The 16,854-nt window shown below is 42.0% G+C and overlaps 2 protein-coding genes across 5 annotated transcripts in view; both read left to right on the top strand.

Moving 5' to 3' along the window:
• Positions 1-16,854, top strand: part of fam107b (family with sequence similarity 107 member B) — a 141,727-nt gene that overhangs the window by 77,604 nt on the left and 47,269 nt on the right. The window lies entirely within an intron of this gene.
• Positions 974-16,854, top strand: part of grm3 (glutamate receptor, metabotropic 3) — a 29,490-nt gene continuing 13,609 nt past the window's right edge. The window contains exons 1-6 of one of the 4 annotated variants that reach the window (XM_057051810.1): positions 974-1,132; positions 3,317-3,397; positions 9,221-9,278; positions 12,523-13,086; positions 14,021-14,164; positions 16,413-16,682. In XM_057051810.1, coding sequence (XP_056907790.1) covers positions 12,769-13,086; positions 14,021-14,164; positions 16,413-16,682 — 732 coding nt within the window. In that variant the 5' untranslated portion in view covers positions 974-1,132; positions 3,317-3,397; positions 9,221-9,278; positions 12,523-12,768. Of the gene's footprint in view, positions 1,133-1,406; positions 1,547-3,316; positions 3,398-9,220; positions 9,279-12,522; positions 13,087-14,020; positions 14,165-16,412; positions 16,683-16,854 lie in introns of those variants that run through there. The other 3 variants (XM_057051807.1, XM_057051809.1, XM_057051811.1) reach the window with 3 other exon arrangements.

Genomic DNA, 16,854 nt, shown 5'->3' with positions numbered 1-16,854 from the left:
AATCAAGAAAAAAAAAACTTTAACCCGACCCCCCCACCCCCTTTACGCTGCATCTCTGCCACACTTGACTACCTTTAAAAAACCCAAATCAGATGTCTAGGATGAGTGCTGCAGTTTTGTACATGAACATGTGTGTGTGTGTGTGTGTGTGTGTGTGTGTGTGTGTGTGTGTGTGTGTGTGTGTTCATAGTTGTGTTAAGCAGAGAGAACTCTCTGTGACTCAATCACGCATGAAGAGGATTTTCTGTTCACATGCATACTTGCATTCTAATGTCGACGTGCACAACCATACAAACAAATATAGGCTTGCAGATGAGCGTGTTTTGTGCGCGTCGTGCACGGCTGTTTCTATTTCTCATCCAAATAGAGGGAGAATATCACCGGACTTGTAATTGGGCCTCCTCTATGTGGGTATTTAGCTGCCACTTTGTAAATCGTGTCAGTGTAAATATGAGGACTTCTGTTCAAAGCTCTGCAGTTAATTACATGTTTTTCGGTAGGTACCACCGATAATCGAACCGAGGAACCGGTCCCAGGTTATTCGAGCTCAGAAGAAAGCGTGAACAGCATGCTTAGTGACGCTGGCAGGAGTTTAACCCCACGTGAAAACATCAATATAACTTGCTTGAAATCTAAAATATGGCTGTAAAATTCTACCTGCAGCATCTAAACAGCTTCTCCTAAACAAGACTGTAATCACAGAATCCTGTCTTCCCTCTAACTCTGTCCATCCCTTTTCTGAGTTGTCACTTGTGGTGGCAAACGTGCTGGGGAGGGGGGTGAATGGCTAAGTTTTCTTTATATCAAATAAAAATGTCTCCTTGCCAGATCGATTGTTGTTGCTAGGAGACTGAAGCATCCTTTGGCAAGGGGCTACAGCGCTCCACGTCTGTTGTTTCCCTTCTCATCTCTCTCTCTCTATCTCTCTCTCCCTCTCTCTCTCACTCACACTCTGACATGCACGCGTGCGTCAACGCGCACACACGCAGACACACACACGGATCTGGCGCGCAGAGCAGTGGCGCCCATCCTCTCTCTCTCAGTGCGACTCCTCCGAGGTATCAGGAGTAGACTAATTCAAACTTCCAGCAGCTGATATTTACCCAACGTTTGAATGATCCGAGGCGTCAAGGTAGGTCACCTTTCTGACTGATAAGCAAACGTGTTGCAGTCTCTGATTTCGGGTTACTGGCGACCAGAGTGCGGAGAAAAATTGTCAGTCCTGGACCGTTCCAGCGCGCATCAGCCAATCACTGAGAACAATGTGCTTTGAACTTTGCGCAGAATTTCAGCAGCCAGTTCTGCTGCCGAATCCGACCCCCGCGTGTTTATTCCTGTCTGGTTCCCGCCCGGGATTCAGAACAACACCTCAGAGGCTCGTTTCTGCAGCAGATGTGTGACAAAGATACAGAAGGTGAAACAAAGATTATCTGCAGTTGCGTATTTTGGGGCTGCGTGAAGAAGTTCTCTGGATTCAGACCGCGCACCACACGCTTTCTGCGGAAGAGATGGGAGGGTAAATGCGTATCTGGAAACGGGCACACAGGTGATTGAAGTGATCAGTGTTACGCAGTAGAAGGACTTTAACGATCCGCCCCAAAACAAGCGTTGCTGTGCACCTTGCGCCAGTAGAAAGGTGCGCGGACCTTATCTCAACCTGCAGCAGGACCTAGTTGCGTGTATGTTTAGTGTTTATAGTGATGGTGCGACGTGTTTTTCAACGACAGGCGAGGTTATGTCGTGCGTGAAGGAAAAAGGTACACCCCAAAATGTGTTTTCATTCACATTTATGCGTTTTTGCTTTTTAAAGACCTGTGAAAAACCAAGACAACCTAACTAACTAACTAACTAGTCAAGTTTTCAGTCTTAAAACATCTTGTTATATTTAACTTAAGGGTAAAGATAATTTCCTGAAACTGTAGGTCAAACTTTACTAGAATGATGGAATAGAATGATCATTTGATTGATTTAACACACATATTTACCTGAAATCCCAATATTGGGATGAGCCTATGATGAGGGACCTTAGATTTCCCAATATGAAAGATTCCAAGATATTCATCTTCTGTCTCTGCTGTTTTCTCATTGTTGCAATGATATTGAAAATAACGGTCAACTATTGTCTGCACATCTAAAGAGAGGTGGGGGGGGGGGGGGGGGGGGGCAATTTGAAGGTTTTTCAAGTGTTTGTGTTCTGAAGTTGTTCTTTTATGCATCATTGGAAAATGTGCAATGCAGTAGTTGAGCTAGTCAGAGTTTCCTGTCATGCTTACATGGGAATATCAAGATGTCCTGATTTTTTGTGTTGGATTTGGCCTTTCAGCAATTTTTTTTTTTTTTTGTGGCCGTGAATGTGCTTACATGAGCTTGTGTTCCTGCATCACTTGTGTGTGCGCTTGAGTGTGCGTGTGTGTGTATTTGTGTGTGTTAGCACACAAGCAAATGGCCTTGTAGCCCTCACACAGCAAAACCTCACTGGCCACTGCATTAGATAGTTTTATGATGTATACATGTGTATATAATCTGAATGCCAATGTGCTCTTGAAGAAATTTTAATATATGTAAACACACACTGAGCACATATTTCAAATGTGATGGAATGCATTGACAGTCATCAAGAGGTATAGATTATACTGATATTTATAGGCAGTGTTGCAGGTGGCCGTACAGCTAACCTTGTCAGTTTGGTTTTTTTTAAAGTGAATTCATCGAAGGTGTGAGGAGGACCATTTGGACCCATAAAAGTATATTGTTTAAACATAAAGCATCATAAAGGTTGATATATTGTTTTCCTTGCAGTATATTAAGAGTATGTATAAAATAACAAATATGTCAAAGTTTTTTGGAAAGAAAACACTGAAAAACACATTTCAGAAACTTGGTTTCTGTATCCAACGGGATCCAAGGATGTTATGTAATATAGATGAATATTTAAGCTTAAACAGCAAGAATAATGTATCTTTGGCTTTTTCTTGAGCATTTTTTAGATCGCGCTTTGAAAACGCTCTAAAATGTTTGAGGACATTTTGTAGAACCATTCAAAGTACGTGAGGAGTACAAGAGTTTCCCTTGTCCTTTGTCATGTCAAGCTCATTTGTTTCTTTGAACACATGCACTAAATATTACCACAAGTCAAGAAGATGCTGCTAATTGTGATCGCATGTGTCCGAGCGCTGCAGGTGTGCTGTCGGAGCGTCGTCACATTGCTGTCCAGGGTGCTGAATTCATTTACAACTCAAAAGGCACTGATGTCATCGTCACCTCAGAAAGGCTTTTGCCGATTTGGCCTCTTTTAACGTCTTCATCTCTCCTTTAGCCACTCCCGAGGACCAGGTGAGACGAACATGGGGATCTGGTTTCAGCAGAATCACGGGAGTCCAACACGCTAACAGAACTGGTAGGCAGCTGCAGGAACCACCACTATATCACCACCACTTGACTTTAACAGGCATTAAGATGGAAGGGTCTAATAATTAAAACTGCTTTAATGAAAGAATAATGTCAAGATTGTGGAAGACTCCTCCGAGGAACTAGGTTGTCGCGGCTAGTGAACATGCTTTTTTCCTCATAAATATTGCCTTTACATTTCTGAAGGACTCACATAGCTTCCTAAAATACAATATTTCACATATGAATGGAAAATGTAACTATATATACGTCAAAATGTAGACAGAGACTGTGAGCCAATTATTGTAAGCAGTTTTCTGTTGTGATCTGATTTTTCAATCCAGATTAGCCGACCCAGAAAACAGATTGAAACAATAACAAGGGAGAGTGGATCAGAGTGAGAGCAGACATTTATTTAGCTAATTATGTTGTCTGAGTTGTTGTTTTAACTCGTATCACCTGTAGTGTTTGCAGTTGCTCCATTGCATTGCTGAGGAAGTGTCTGGAAATCACTGCTGACACACTCTGAGTAACACACACACACTCCCCAACATCTCCATATTATCTCTCTCTCACACACACACACACACACACAGAGCTACTTCTGACGTTCATCATTTATTAAAGAGTCTGATCTCTCTCGGAGACACACCATCACAGCTGTGTGTCCCACTGCCCTTTCGCTGCCTCATCCTCTGAACACGTGTGTGTCAGAGGTGCCGCGTTCACGTTTTACTTCCTCCTCAGCGTTAATCGTTGCATAAACTCGAGGACGACAACAACAGCTATCCGACACCTTCCATGTAGAGGAAGTCTGCGCTGCATGAAGAACAGTGATGTTTTTTTATCAACTCCGCTGACGTTGCCCGCCACACAAGGGAATGTTCAACTCTGAGCACAGCATCCAATACAAATATAGCCTTCCGGTTCACAGGCTGCATCCCACATATGTTCCTAATCAACAGGGATAAACACCACCAAAATAAGAAAGAGCAACAGCCTTTGCAGCGTTCAATAAATCGAATGATGGAAAACATCCGCTGTGCTTTTAAACGTGTAAACAGTTGCCTCATTTCAGGTTGCCATTGTCTGTTTCTCCCCTGTTGCATCAGGGAGCTGCTTCTGTAAGCACAGACTGAACCCCCTCCATCCAGCCACACAGCTTTTCTTTTCCCACTGCTGTGCGGGCATCTGTCACACACCTGGACTCGAGAGCTCCGCTGTGAATGTCACTCGGAAATAATCAATAAGCTATTTAGTACGCAACACCGATGATGGAGAAGCCGTGCTAAATCGAAAACATTTCTAAATATTTGGTCATTTGATGAAGTTAACTACGCGCATATTAGTGTGGTTTAAAGGTCTTTCTGCTTGTTTGCTAGTTGGTTGTTCTTGTTAGTGTATCTAATCAGCTATAAATTCCAAGGTTTATATTAAAAATATTGGTACCACCAAATTTATCCTCCTGGATCAAGTTATTGGAACATCCGACACTAAACAGGAGGGTCGCAGACAGGTTTGAAAGCTCACAAGTTACCAAATCCTACATAGTGCAGATTTAATTCATTCCTTCCTTTGAAAAGTATTTTTTCCGTCAGTTCCAACAAGCATATGATTTTCACTAATGATGAGCTGCAGCTCCGTGTGGATACTCTGCACTGTGAGCCTTTCACCACCAATCATGAGTGAGCCAAGCAGTTGAAAGTGAGCTCACTTTACTGGATACAGCCATTTTATTATGTACTTGTTCAATTGCTGCTACTAGCAAATCAGCCAATCACATGACTGCGGTGCATTTAGGCATATAAACATGGTCAGGACAACTTGCTGAAGTCCATACTGAGCATCAGGATGTGGAAGAGAGAGATTTGAGTGAATGTGGCTGGTTGCTGGTGCCAGACTGCATAAATGTTCAGAAACTGCTGATCTACTGGGATTTTCCCCCACGACCATCTGTGGGGTCGACAGAAAATGGTCCGAAAACTAGCTTATCCAGCGAGAGCCAGTCGTGTGGCTGAAAATGAGTTGTTGATGTGAGAGGTCTGAGGAGAATGGGCAGACTGCTTCCAGATAATACTAAATCATTACAACCAAGGAATTTAGAAAGCATCTCTGAAGGCACAACACAGGGAACAAAGATGGGCTACAGTGGCAGAAGACCACAGCGGGTGCCACTCCTGTCAGCTAAGAACAGGAAAGAGAGGATCACCTAAATCGGACAACAGAAGATTGATCAATTGTCAGCTGGTCAGGTCAGAATTTTACTTAGATAACATGAAAGCATGGATCTGTCCTGCCTTCTATCAACAGTTCAGTCTGGGAATGGTGTTAGGTGTATTTTCTGTAACACTTTGGGCCTCTTAGTACCCGCTGAGCTGTGTTTAAACACCTCACCCAACCTGAGTGTTGTTGCTGGCCATGTCCGCCCTTTTATGACCACGGCTGTACCCATCTTCTAATGGCTTCTTCCATCAGGATAATGCACCATGTTACAGAACTCACACCATCTCAAACTGGTTTCTGGAACATTACAGTGACTTCACTGCACTCCAATGGCCTCCACAGTCACCAGATCCAAGATCTCAATCCAATAGAGCACCTTTGGGATGGAACGGGAGCGTCGCATCACAGATGTGCAGCCCGTCAAATCTGCAGCAACTGCATCATGCTAACACATCAACATGCACCAATATGACTGAAGAGTGTTTCCACTGCCTTTTTGAAAGTATTATGAAGAATTAAGGCAGTTTTGAAGACAAAAATAGGTCCAATTTCCCACAATGTCAGCTATGTGTACTTAATTAAGTGATGGGGAGTTGTATGTTTAGAGCCGTAACTGCAAGCCGTTTGGCAAACACCAGCACTATAATGAAACATTCTCTTATCAAGTCTGTCTTCTCCCATAAGTTGGAGTAGCATTGATCATTAAGTGTCACTGATGATAAGGGGTATCAATAAAATAGTAATGATAGCATTTAATTTAGTATCCTGTGAAAGTTAATGACCAAGAAGCTTTTTAAAAACCTCACATGGTTCAATAGGGTTCATAGAGTTTTGATGATCACCGCTCTGGTGGTTTCAAATAAGGTGGTGCGTGAAATAAGTTCAAATAAGTTCACAGGCTGATCTAAGCCTCCTGCCACCTTTCAGATGTGTTTTTCAAAATTGTGTTCCAGAATAATATGCCACTTTGACCACTTTACTAATACATGCCATTTTCTTTGCACTTAAGCGGACAGATGCTAGGTGTTGCTGTGTTAGTAGCTGGAGGCTTTTAGTTTCAACGAGTTCAAAAGTCCTTTCATCCCTGCTTATATGTCTTAAAGAATCTATCAGGGAAAATAATTCAACATCACCAAGATTGGCAAGTGTTTGCCAAATTCGCCTCTTATCTGGCAGAAGGAGTTTCTGAATCCGCTGAGCTCATATTTTGTGCCATCTTTATGTCAATGCACCATTACGCTGTGTTAAAAACGGGTCAAGGGTCTTGGTGGTGGTGTCCCGTACAGTGAAGGTGGAGGATCATTTTCCTGTCTGCCAACACCATTTTGGCGACTGGTAATAAACACACTGGATTCATCATATCCCTGAATTCAAACCTTTCAAAAAAAAAACCTTAAGCTCACTTTTAAAATGCCTGGTTTTGAATGCTGTTTGCAAGAATTTGAGAGATGAAATATGAAGGCCTGTCTTTTCATTGATGGACAAATTTGTGCAAAAATTAGTCCCGCAATCCCTGTCTGAAACGATTATATTTTTCCTTCCTACTGTCTAAAGCTCCTGACATTACTCTCCACCTGCCCATTGTAACACGCTGTTCATCTCATCAATCGATTGCCCACACCGGCGGTGTGTGAATATGAATTAAGCAGGATGCCATGACTGACTGATGCCCCATGATGACTTCCAGGGTCATTACATGACACGTTGATAAGTTGATAGATGCCAACCACAGAGGGGTAATTCTCCATCTGACGGGCTCTCTGTCCTTTACAGTGATGGAATGCAGACCTGATGAATGCTTTCCTGCATTTACGATTCTGGCTCCTCTTTAGGCTCCACGGCCATTTTTAACCATGTCAGATGAGCTGTGGACCACCAAACCACACCAAAGATGGATAGTTTGACATTGTGCCTCTTTTATAACACATTTATATGAATGAAACATGAGCGTGAAATAATTAGACCTCAGAGAAAGTTTTTCAGCTCTCAAGGCCTTGTGTTGTGGAGTTTGCATGTTCTCCCAGTTCCTGCGTGGGCTTTCTTATTGAATTGCGGTAATCCTCCCACACTCCGGGGACACACCCATCAGCCTTGAAACTGCCTGTAAATGTATGGGTAAATGGTGTGCAGTCGCCACGGGATGGACCAGGGTCACATCCAGGTGACGGCAGGCTGCAGGACCTGAATTAGAATGAGCGACAGTTAACAGATGTCAGACGTAAACTGAGGTCCAAGTGTTTAAAAACCACGCTGACATTAAGGACCAAATCAGAAAACTCTCTGCCGTGTGTCGTCCCACAAAGTCCCGAGCCGTTTTTTAAGGTCACACTGTCGCGAAACGTTCCCGGTAAAATCTTTCTGCAGTGCTACGTGCACTCACAGACTCTGTGTGCAGCGTAAAGGTTAAAAGCTCTTTTAACAGAGAATCACTTTGGAGTGCCCACTGCGCACGAGAGTGCAGTTACGGCCGTGCAGCCCTGAAGCGCACCACTTCATGTGTGCGTTAATTCAATTCCCATCATGAATGTACTCCTATAGCATGTGGAGAACAACAAACTGTTTTCTATTAAGCTGAGGTCGATGCATACGCAGTTAAATCTTTTATTTCTGCTCTCTGTGAGCCCGAAAGAATCAATTTCCATGTTTCGAACATGATCCCGCCTTTAACCTTTGACCCTAATGCAGGTCACGAAATGGACCTGCTAATCAATACAGGAAAGGCTGGTTTCTATCTGACGGTGTGTCCGGAACATCAATACTAATCGTAGAATACTTGATTACTGATTTTGTTTAGTGGTAAAGGTGCTCTAACCCTTTAATTAGCCATCATTAGCCTTCATATATGTATTGTTTTTTGACGGTTACACATTGAATACACCCTATCCTTAAGTTAATTTACGATATGTTTAAGATATGTGTGTGTTATTTAAGGATTGTGGATAATTGGCTCGCAATAAGCATAATAATTAGAATTGAAGTAACGCAATTGTGGCTTCTTTTTTATTGCTTTATTATAGTGGTGGCTGATGCAAACGTGTTTATGAAGCGATGATATGAATATGAAGTGAATATTTTTATTGATTTCTATACTGTGCAAGCTGTATCACTGGTGCAACTGTGGGTTCTGTGAGGTGTGCGAGATGAACAAGCGCACACACAGACACATGGGGAAAACACAGGGGGATGGTTATGTGTCTCCCCTCCCAGAGTACTGCAGTCCATCGACCCTGCACGGCTGCTCTCAGCTGGATACGTGTCATGTACAGCAGCCCTGCCAGTTAGGGGGAGAGCAAAAGCTGTGCAGGTTTTAAAAAGAAGGAAGGAAGCGCAAATAAATGTGGAGACTAGTAACAACGAGGAAAGGAAAGCAAAGGAAAGGAAAGCAAAGGAAGGGCTGATGATGACGGGGATAAAATAAAACTGAGTTCAGGCTGACAGGGGTCAGAGGGAATAGGGGGTCGCCAGTCACGTTACTCTCGATTAGGTCTCCAAGGTAGGGAGAGGGCAAGTTATCAGCTGCCTCCTTGATCTGATCATCTTTCCTCTACTGTTGCCAGTCAGGGTATTGTCTGTCTATGTTTTTTTACCCCGTGCCTTTGCCACAATGCAGGTGTCTGACGTGATGCTGCTACTTGCCAGGTGCGATCTATTTCCACCTTCTTCTTCAGGTGGGATGTTTTAGGCTTTCTGTTGCGTGCACTCAAGTAAAAACATGTTCATATTTTACTAACATATTTATTAGTCCATTATGACTGAAAATATGTTTTAAAAAGCGCATTTGCATCTGTTTAATGGCAGTTTACGTTCTTTAGCTGTAAAGCTTAGCTGAGCATTGCGTAGAATAAATAAAAGAACAAAAAGGTTTCTCAGATAACACCTCCAAAGACCTGCTGTAAAAGCAGTTCAGATGGGTTTACATTCTGGGCTGGAAGACTAACTTCCTATAATCTTTGGTTACCTGGCAACATCAGAAAGGTGGCATGACTAAAGGAAGTCATGAAGCCCACCAATAAATAGACTGGTCCTAAATGCCTCTAAGGTGCTATTCAGTGGGATAAAACGGTACAAATCTAATCGTAACTGAAATGCATGCTGCTACAGCTGCATTATTATCCCACAATGCAATAAACCTGATGACAACATCAATATTATAACAGGCATTGGCAGATGGCAGCTCTGGTGTGATGTCAGCCGGGGTTCAATAAATGTTAATATTTAGCCTCATGTTGCTAGGTGTTGTATTTTTTTTATTTTTTTTTTCATTTTTGGTTTGTAACCACAATTTGCTAGTCTCACATAAAATGTGGAGTCAGCCAGTTAATGGGCTGCGTTATTTATGACTGATAATGATCTTCTGCTTTACAATGTGGTGTGCATTCCTCAGAGTGTTGGCTGTTAAGGGAATAACACAGGTTTTAATAGAAAATAGAAATAGAAATTTCCAAGAACTCCTTGGACACCTGGAAAAGAAATTCTAGTCAGTTCTTCATACAAAGACACATGGAAATAACATTAATCTAGCAGGTGTAGCAGCTTGGACGAACCGTTCGGCGTTGTTCTCACAGTGGGTTTCCAAGAATAAACAACTTCTTGAACAAGTCTGTACAATATCAAGGAGCAACATGTGGTTCATATTAGTTGTTATCACTGGAATCCCCTCTGTAACTGTGCTTTAATATTTTCAGTTGCTTTGTGCTTCTGTGAGTGAAAGAGACATAGAAATAGTCCTGTTTTAGGTCAACCCCATGGAGAATCAGAGGGTGTGTGTGTGTGTGTGTGTGTGTGTGTGTGTGTGTGTGGTGTGTGTGTGTGTGTGTGTGTGTGTGTGTGCGTCACATTACAGTTGTAAAATAGAAAAACCTGAGCTGCCAGCATCTAAGAGAAGCTTTTATCCTCCTACCTGCCTACCAATGAGCAGTATCTCTCATTCTCTCTCTCTTTCTCACACACACACACACACACACAAACAAACACACGCAGGCACACCTTATACCAGCAAATTTTTATTTTCAGTCTCAAATTATTTTTAAATTTCCAGAAAGAGATTTATGTCTCTTATAATAGACAGCAATATAAATTTGGCTATAAAAACTTAAAAGAGTTTTATAAGAGAGAGATAAGACAGATCTTAGCAGCGTTGTTTAATTAGTGATCTACCTAATAGTGCGAGCAAAGCTGTCCATGAGGTGCACAGACAAAAAAGGGAAAAATATCTATGTACACTCCAGCTCAATGCAAATAATTCATTGGAATTAGTAACACCGGTGATCAGCTATCTTTAATAATTATACTATCTGATAAGTCAGTGTTCATGATAATAATAACTAAAAAAAGAGGGATTAGACCTCCACCAAGCAGAACCTTTTCCCCCATTCTGTGACTTAGACCCATGATCAGGTGTGTATACTGGCCTGTTATAAAACGTTACATATAGCAGGTTGCTTTATGATCAAAGCCCCTCATCTTTAGAAGATCTGAGGTCAAAGTGCCTCTGGAAAAAAGGAGTGTCACAACAGCTTAATCTTCGTTGGTGCATTATCACCATTTTCTGAAAAATCCATTATAATCCATTAAAATCATTTTGTAACTATTTGAGTTCTGATGTTCAGAACAGACAGATAAACACTGACTGTCCCGTCACCTTGGAGAAGGTAACAATGATGATGACTATTATGTAATTAAAATTAGTACTACTTGGTACTACATCTACTGCTGATTCAAAAACTGACCTTACGTAATAGGAAATAAATGGCTGTCTTCTTCAAGGAAAAACGTCTTTGCACAATTGCTTCTTGTCGGGCACGTTGTTGTTCTTAAAAGGTGGACTTGCTGCACCTTTGCTGTTGGGATCTTCAGATCAATCACAATAGTGGCAGAATCCCATTCACCACAGTTAATCCAACCAGATCAAATGCAAAGGTCAGATCTGGCTTACTTTATTAATCCACCTTAAATCAACATATTCATCTCCGTATCGGTCTGAAACCTGACTTGTATCGTTTTATGATTATTGTGTATGTGTATTAACCAACCAGTAACTGTGTAATCTTTGGATTCCACCATGAAACACCTGAGATTCAGTTAATGATACAGCAAACGGTCACAGTGATAAGTGATAAGTGCTGTTGGCGCGTTGTCAGTTTTTTTCTTTTCTTGTGTAATATTCACTGTAATTAAGCAAGGCAGGAAGGGGATGAAACTTGAAAGTCAGGCACAACATACACTTCAGGGTATAAACTCATAGCTGAGTGGAGAATAAAGATCAGAATACAGAAACTTTTGTTAATCTGTGGCATGAGAAGGCCAGGCTCATGTATCAATCACCTAGCTAAGATGACTTATCCTCATACAACCAGAGGCAAACACACACACACACACATGCAAACACACAGAAGAAGAGAGAGAAGGGGTTGACTAGTATAATCAACTCCACATTCTCTTTTGTCATGTTTGATTTTTTGTTTCTTTTGTGAAGAAAAACAACTTAAATCGTGAGAAGCCAATGATCATTTCCTATTCCAGGATGTCAATATTATAATGCTACAGTCATACACGTCAGGTAAATGAATAAGAATAGATAAAAACTGTATTTATAAGAATGTTTGCACTATTGTTAAAGCGGAAAGAGACATGAGGGAGGTGGGTGATCTCAAAGATGTGCGTGCACTTTGGCTACATGAATCATAGTTGGTGCTCATGGACTTTTTTGGATTTAACTAAAAAAAAGAATTCTTTGCTCTAATAATCCCAACCTAATTTGTACGACAGGGCCCGAGGTCTTCTTAAGCCATGTCCCTCAAGTCTACACAATATCTCACTGACAACCACCAAAAGGTGTCACTGCAGTTCTGAATGTTGTCTGGTTCCTCCCAGCGGTTGTGAATTAACCTCAGTTCTCTCTTCTCCAACCAGGTATGAAGTCCAGATGGTGTTCTCCTCCATGTGTGGTCCACTTCTGCTCTCCCTGACCATTTCAAGGGCCACGTACCATCCTAAACATCCACAACCACCGCTTGACTCCACCCTGCTGCACACAGTGCACCTTTTTCTTAAGCCCCCACCCCTGACCTTCACCCTCAGCCCCCCACCTGCCTCTACCCCACTCACTTTGAAGAACCTTGTCACATTTTGACATTCCTGGCACTCCCTAAGCCCATAATGGTGGCCCGTGTCCCCGGCCTATTCCTGTTTATAATGTGTCAGAGCATATTGGTCTCTGTCGGAGAGTCACCTCCATCCCGCCGAGAGATCCGCATCGAGGGGGATCTGGTGCTCGGCGGTCTGTTCCCAGTGCACGAAAAAGGAGGTGGGGTGGACGAATGTGGGCGTATCAATGAAGACAGAGGTATCCAGAGGCTGGAGGCCATGCTGTTCGCCATAGACAGAATCAACAGTGACCCTATGTTGCTGCCTGGGGTCTCCCTTGGGGTCCATATTCTGGACACCTGTTCACGGGACACCTATGCCCTGGAGCAGGTGGGTGATCATGGTATCTCTATAGTAACCATGAATTTAGATATGAATATATTAAAGAAGCATTAAACTAAAAATGTGTTTCTATCATTCAGGCTTTGCTGTAACTTAAGCTGCTAAATTTCCAGCTCCTATAAATTGTTTTTAAGGCCCCTTTTCCTGTTTAAATGATATAATGGCTCCGTGTGCTTTCACATTCATCTCTCCCTGAAAAACCTGGTGCTTGCATCACTCTTTACTGTCCTTGCACAGCCCTCATTTTCAAACTAATGAAGCTGATTTTTTTTTAAACGGGTTTTTTTTCGCTTCGCTTCATTTTTGGACGATTGCTCTGCGAAGCATTTTAGGGTGTGAGGAATAAAATGCATGCTTTCCATTTCAAATTAAGTTCATTTAGGGCTCTTTAGGTAATAACATTCAGGTGTAAATGCACCTTGAAACTCTTTTTATCCTTTTTGACTAAAAGGTGGCGTTCAAATGATAACCTGAAATCTGAGGACTGAGGAGGATTGATCCCCCTCCTGGACCTGGATTTGGGCATCAATCTGCTCCTGGAGAGTCTGGTGGATTTCAAACCTCCGTTGTGCTTGTTTCTGACAGCTGGCCCAAAATCTTGCACAGGAGTGACCTGTTATATGCCCTCCTGCCCTCCATGCACACATTTGTTCTCAATTGGGGTCTCTTTAGATTATTTTACATACATTAGGAACAGATTATGATGTAATCTGGTCTCATATTACAGGAAATATTAATTATATCAGTAAAGCTTTTTATTGTACATATGTATTTTACTACATTGATATGCAAATTCTCTAAATAAAAATAATCCAAATTCGCGGTATATTAATCAGCTGGACTCACTAGCCAGGCATCTCATGAAAGGCAAACTACATTTATTCTACATTTATGTTTCAATCAAAATTTCTGGGTCTTTTAGGCACTGGAATTTGTGAGAGCTTCCCTCACCAAGGTGGATGACACAGAATTCATCTGTCCAGACGGCTCATACGCTCTACAGGAAGACAGCCCACTGGCAATAGCTGGAGTCATCGGTGGGTCCTTCAGCAGCGTTTCCATACAGGTAATTATATGGGTGTTAAAAAAAATACCAAATACATTTTGACCAGTATTGTCTAACTTTAAGACCACTAGTGTGTCATTCTCTCATCTTTTGTGACAGCGACTCTACAAAAGTTAATGTCGAATGTGTTTATGCCTCTCTCTGTTTGTACGTGCGCATATTTCTTGGAATCGGATTCCGGCGGTGTGTTCGCATGTGTCTCTGCAGCTTGTCACAGAGCTAGGTCATTTGCATAGTTTAGCATAAAACCTCCTTCTCACTTACTCCTCTGTGACTGCACAAAAGCATCCCCCTATCAGCTCTTAAATCCCTAATCTCTGCAAATGTCTCTCTGTCTTTCTCGCCTTCTTACTCTGTCTTTGCAGTTTTGTGTATTTTTTCTTGCTTCCTGTGCCGTAAATCATTTCTCTCCCCGCTCTCATCTCATTTTCCATCTTAATATGCATTCAGAGGGGTCCCCCGTGGCTCTTTGGCAAGAGCCGAGAGTGTGCTGACCTCAGCCCTCTTTTACTAGTCTTCCTTCCAGAGGCAGCCATTGTGAATGCATCTGCTTCATCTCGTATTCTTTATCACACCATTATCCCTTTTCTCTTCTTGTTGCCCTTTGTTGATGTGGTTTTTACCTCTTTTTTCCGAGGCCAGGCCTGTTTATGAGACCTGATATGTGCTCTGATGTCATGCCATTGGATGACATCCAGCTAGTCCTTCATGTATCTTCACTTGGCCAGTCTGTCTGTTGCTGCTAAATGAAGTCACAGAGAATTATTTAACTACACACAGCTAAAATCCTGGTGTTTTGCACACATTTATGCCTTCTTCCCCACCATCTATGTGATAAAATCTTGGTGCTGCATACGACCCTCATTCCAAGCTGAAAACAAGGTGGCCCTCCACAGCCACACCAATTTTGTTTCCTTCCAGCTTATCCTTTTCCTCTTTCCTCACTTCTTCATATCGATTTTCATATATATATGTATATATATATATATCGATCACAGAAGGGGAGTTCTGTTCATTTTCTGTAACGGTCATACAGGTAGCCAATGTGCTACTGCGGTTCATCGAGCGATGAAGCTACATTTTGACAACTGCCGTGTCCAGACTTGAAACTCTGTCTGCCTCTGTGTGTGTGTGCGTGCTTGTGTGTGCATGTGTGTGTGCGTGAGCGAGCTTAAACATTAGTTGCCTGATGAGATTCGAGTTGTCAAAAACAGCTCATCAACAGCTGTGAATGAAATGTAGAAAAGCCCAAAGTGATGCGTGCCACAAGGATTAAGACAGGACCAGACTTTCAAATTAACGTGCTGCACGTGTTTACTTTTAGGTTTTCACATTCATGCTGCTTTTATGAGATCGGGTTGTAGGAATTGTTTATTTCTAGTGGTTCTCGCAATATCTGTGCCTAAAACTGTGTGGATGAGAGCATGACCCAACTCCATTTCAGCATTAAAAGAGAATATTATATGGATCAGTAGTACCCCTGATGATGTCCATCACTAATGCATAAGTCAGTGTTTTATTGAACATGTGTGTATGTGTGTTCCACGTCTTGTTTGTTTCAATTACACTTGCTGCAGTGTGGTTTTTTTTCATCATTAAATAATCGCATGGAAAATTGCCATAGTGCATCAAAAGAGTTCAAACACTTTCCCAAATTGTTGCTTTTAACAAAAGTGAAATGATGAAATGAAATGGATTATTTTCCTTCTTTCTCGGTGTTTGGAATGTTCAGTTCACTCACAGGAATAGCCAATATTGATCACATATTTTCATCAATGATTAAAAAGTGTTGCCTGTGTCAACGCTTATCTCTTAAGGCATCGCAAGCACTCTGAATTCAGAAATATGAAGATATGATATGAAGACGGAGAAAGAAAATTGCCGATCTTATTTTTGATATACTTCTCCTCTGTGTTCTCTGATTTTCCAATGTTCCCTTTTTGGATTCATCTTTAATAATTGACTCTGTTACCACCATATTTCAAAACATTTACACCGTAAACACCACAGGTAGCTCATCTCATTCCACAGGCCCTGGCTGATGGGGTTTGCTCATTGCTGTAATGGGAAGTCAAACCTTGTTTCAAGTGAATATTACCTTATTTACTTTGCACAAATGAAAGAGAGGTTCATAAATAGGTGTCTATAAATTCCTGTGTATTAGCAGCTGTGTATTATCCCCACCACCCCCCGGAGCACTGAGAACTTGCTGAAATAGTAATATTTACTTATTGTGCTCTCCTTTCAGGTTGCCAATCTTCTCAGACTTTTTCAAATTCCTCAGATAAGCTACGCCTCAACCAGCGCCAAGCTTAGCGACAAGACCCGCTACGACTACTTTGCTCGCACGGTGCCCCCGGACTTCTATCAGGCCAAAGCTATGGCTGAGATTCTTAGGTACTTTAACTGGACGTATGTATCCACTGTTGCATCGGAAGGTGACTACGGTGAGACTGGCATAGAGGCCTTTGAACAAGAGGCACGAATGAGGAACATCTGTATTGCTACTTCAGAGAAGGTAAGAAAAACAGGATATGAGGAAGCAGACACACAAAAGTGGTCAATTTTAATCTGTTGTGTCACATTGATGTATGGCCTGAAGCTGTGACGCTAACAATAAAAGCAGGAGGACATTTGTGAGCTCCAAAAAGTTTAGCCCCATGTGTTATCTTGTTTTACACAGAAATTAG

Source organism: Takifugu flavidus, chromosome 13, assembly GCF_003711565.1.
Source record: "Takifugu flavidus isolate HTHZ2018 chromosome 13, ASM371156v2, whole genome shotgun sequence".
NCBI classification, from domain to species: Eukaryota; Metazoa; Chordata; class Actinopteri; order Tetraodontiformes; family Tetraodontidae; genus Takifugu; species Takifugu flavidus.
This window is presented reverse-complemented; position numbering and strand designations above follow the sequence as displayed.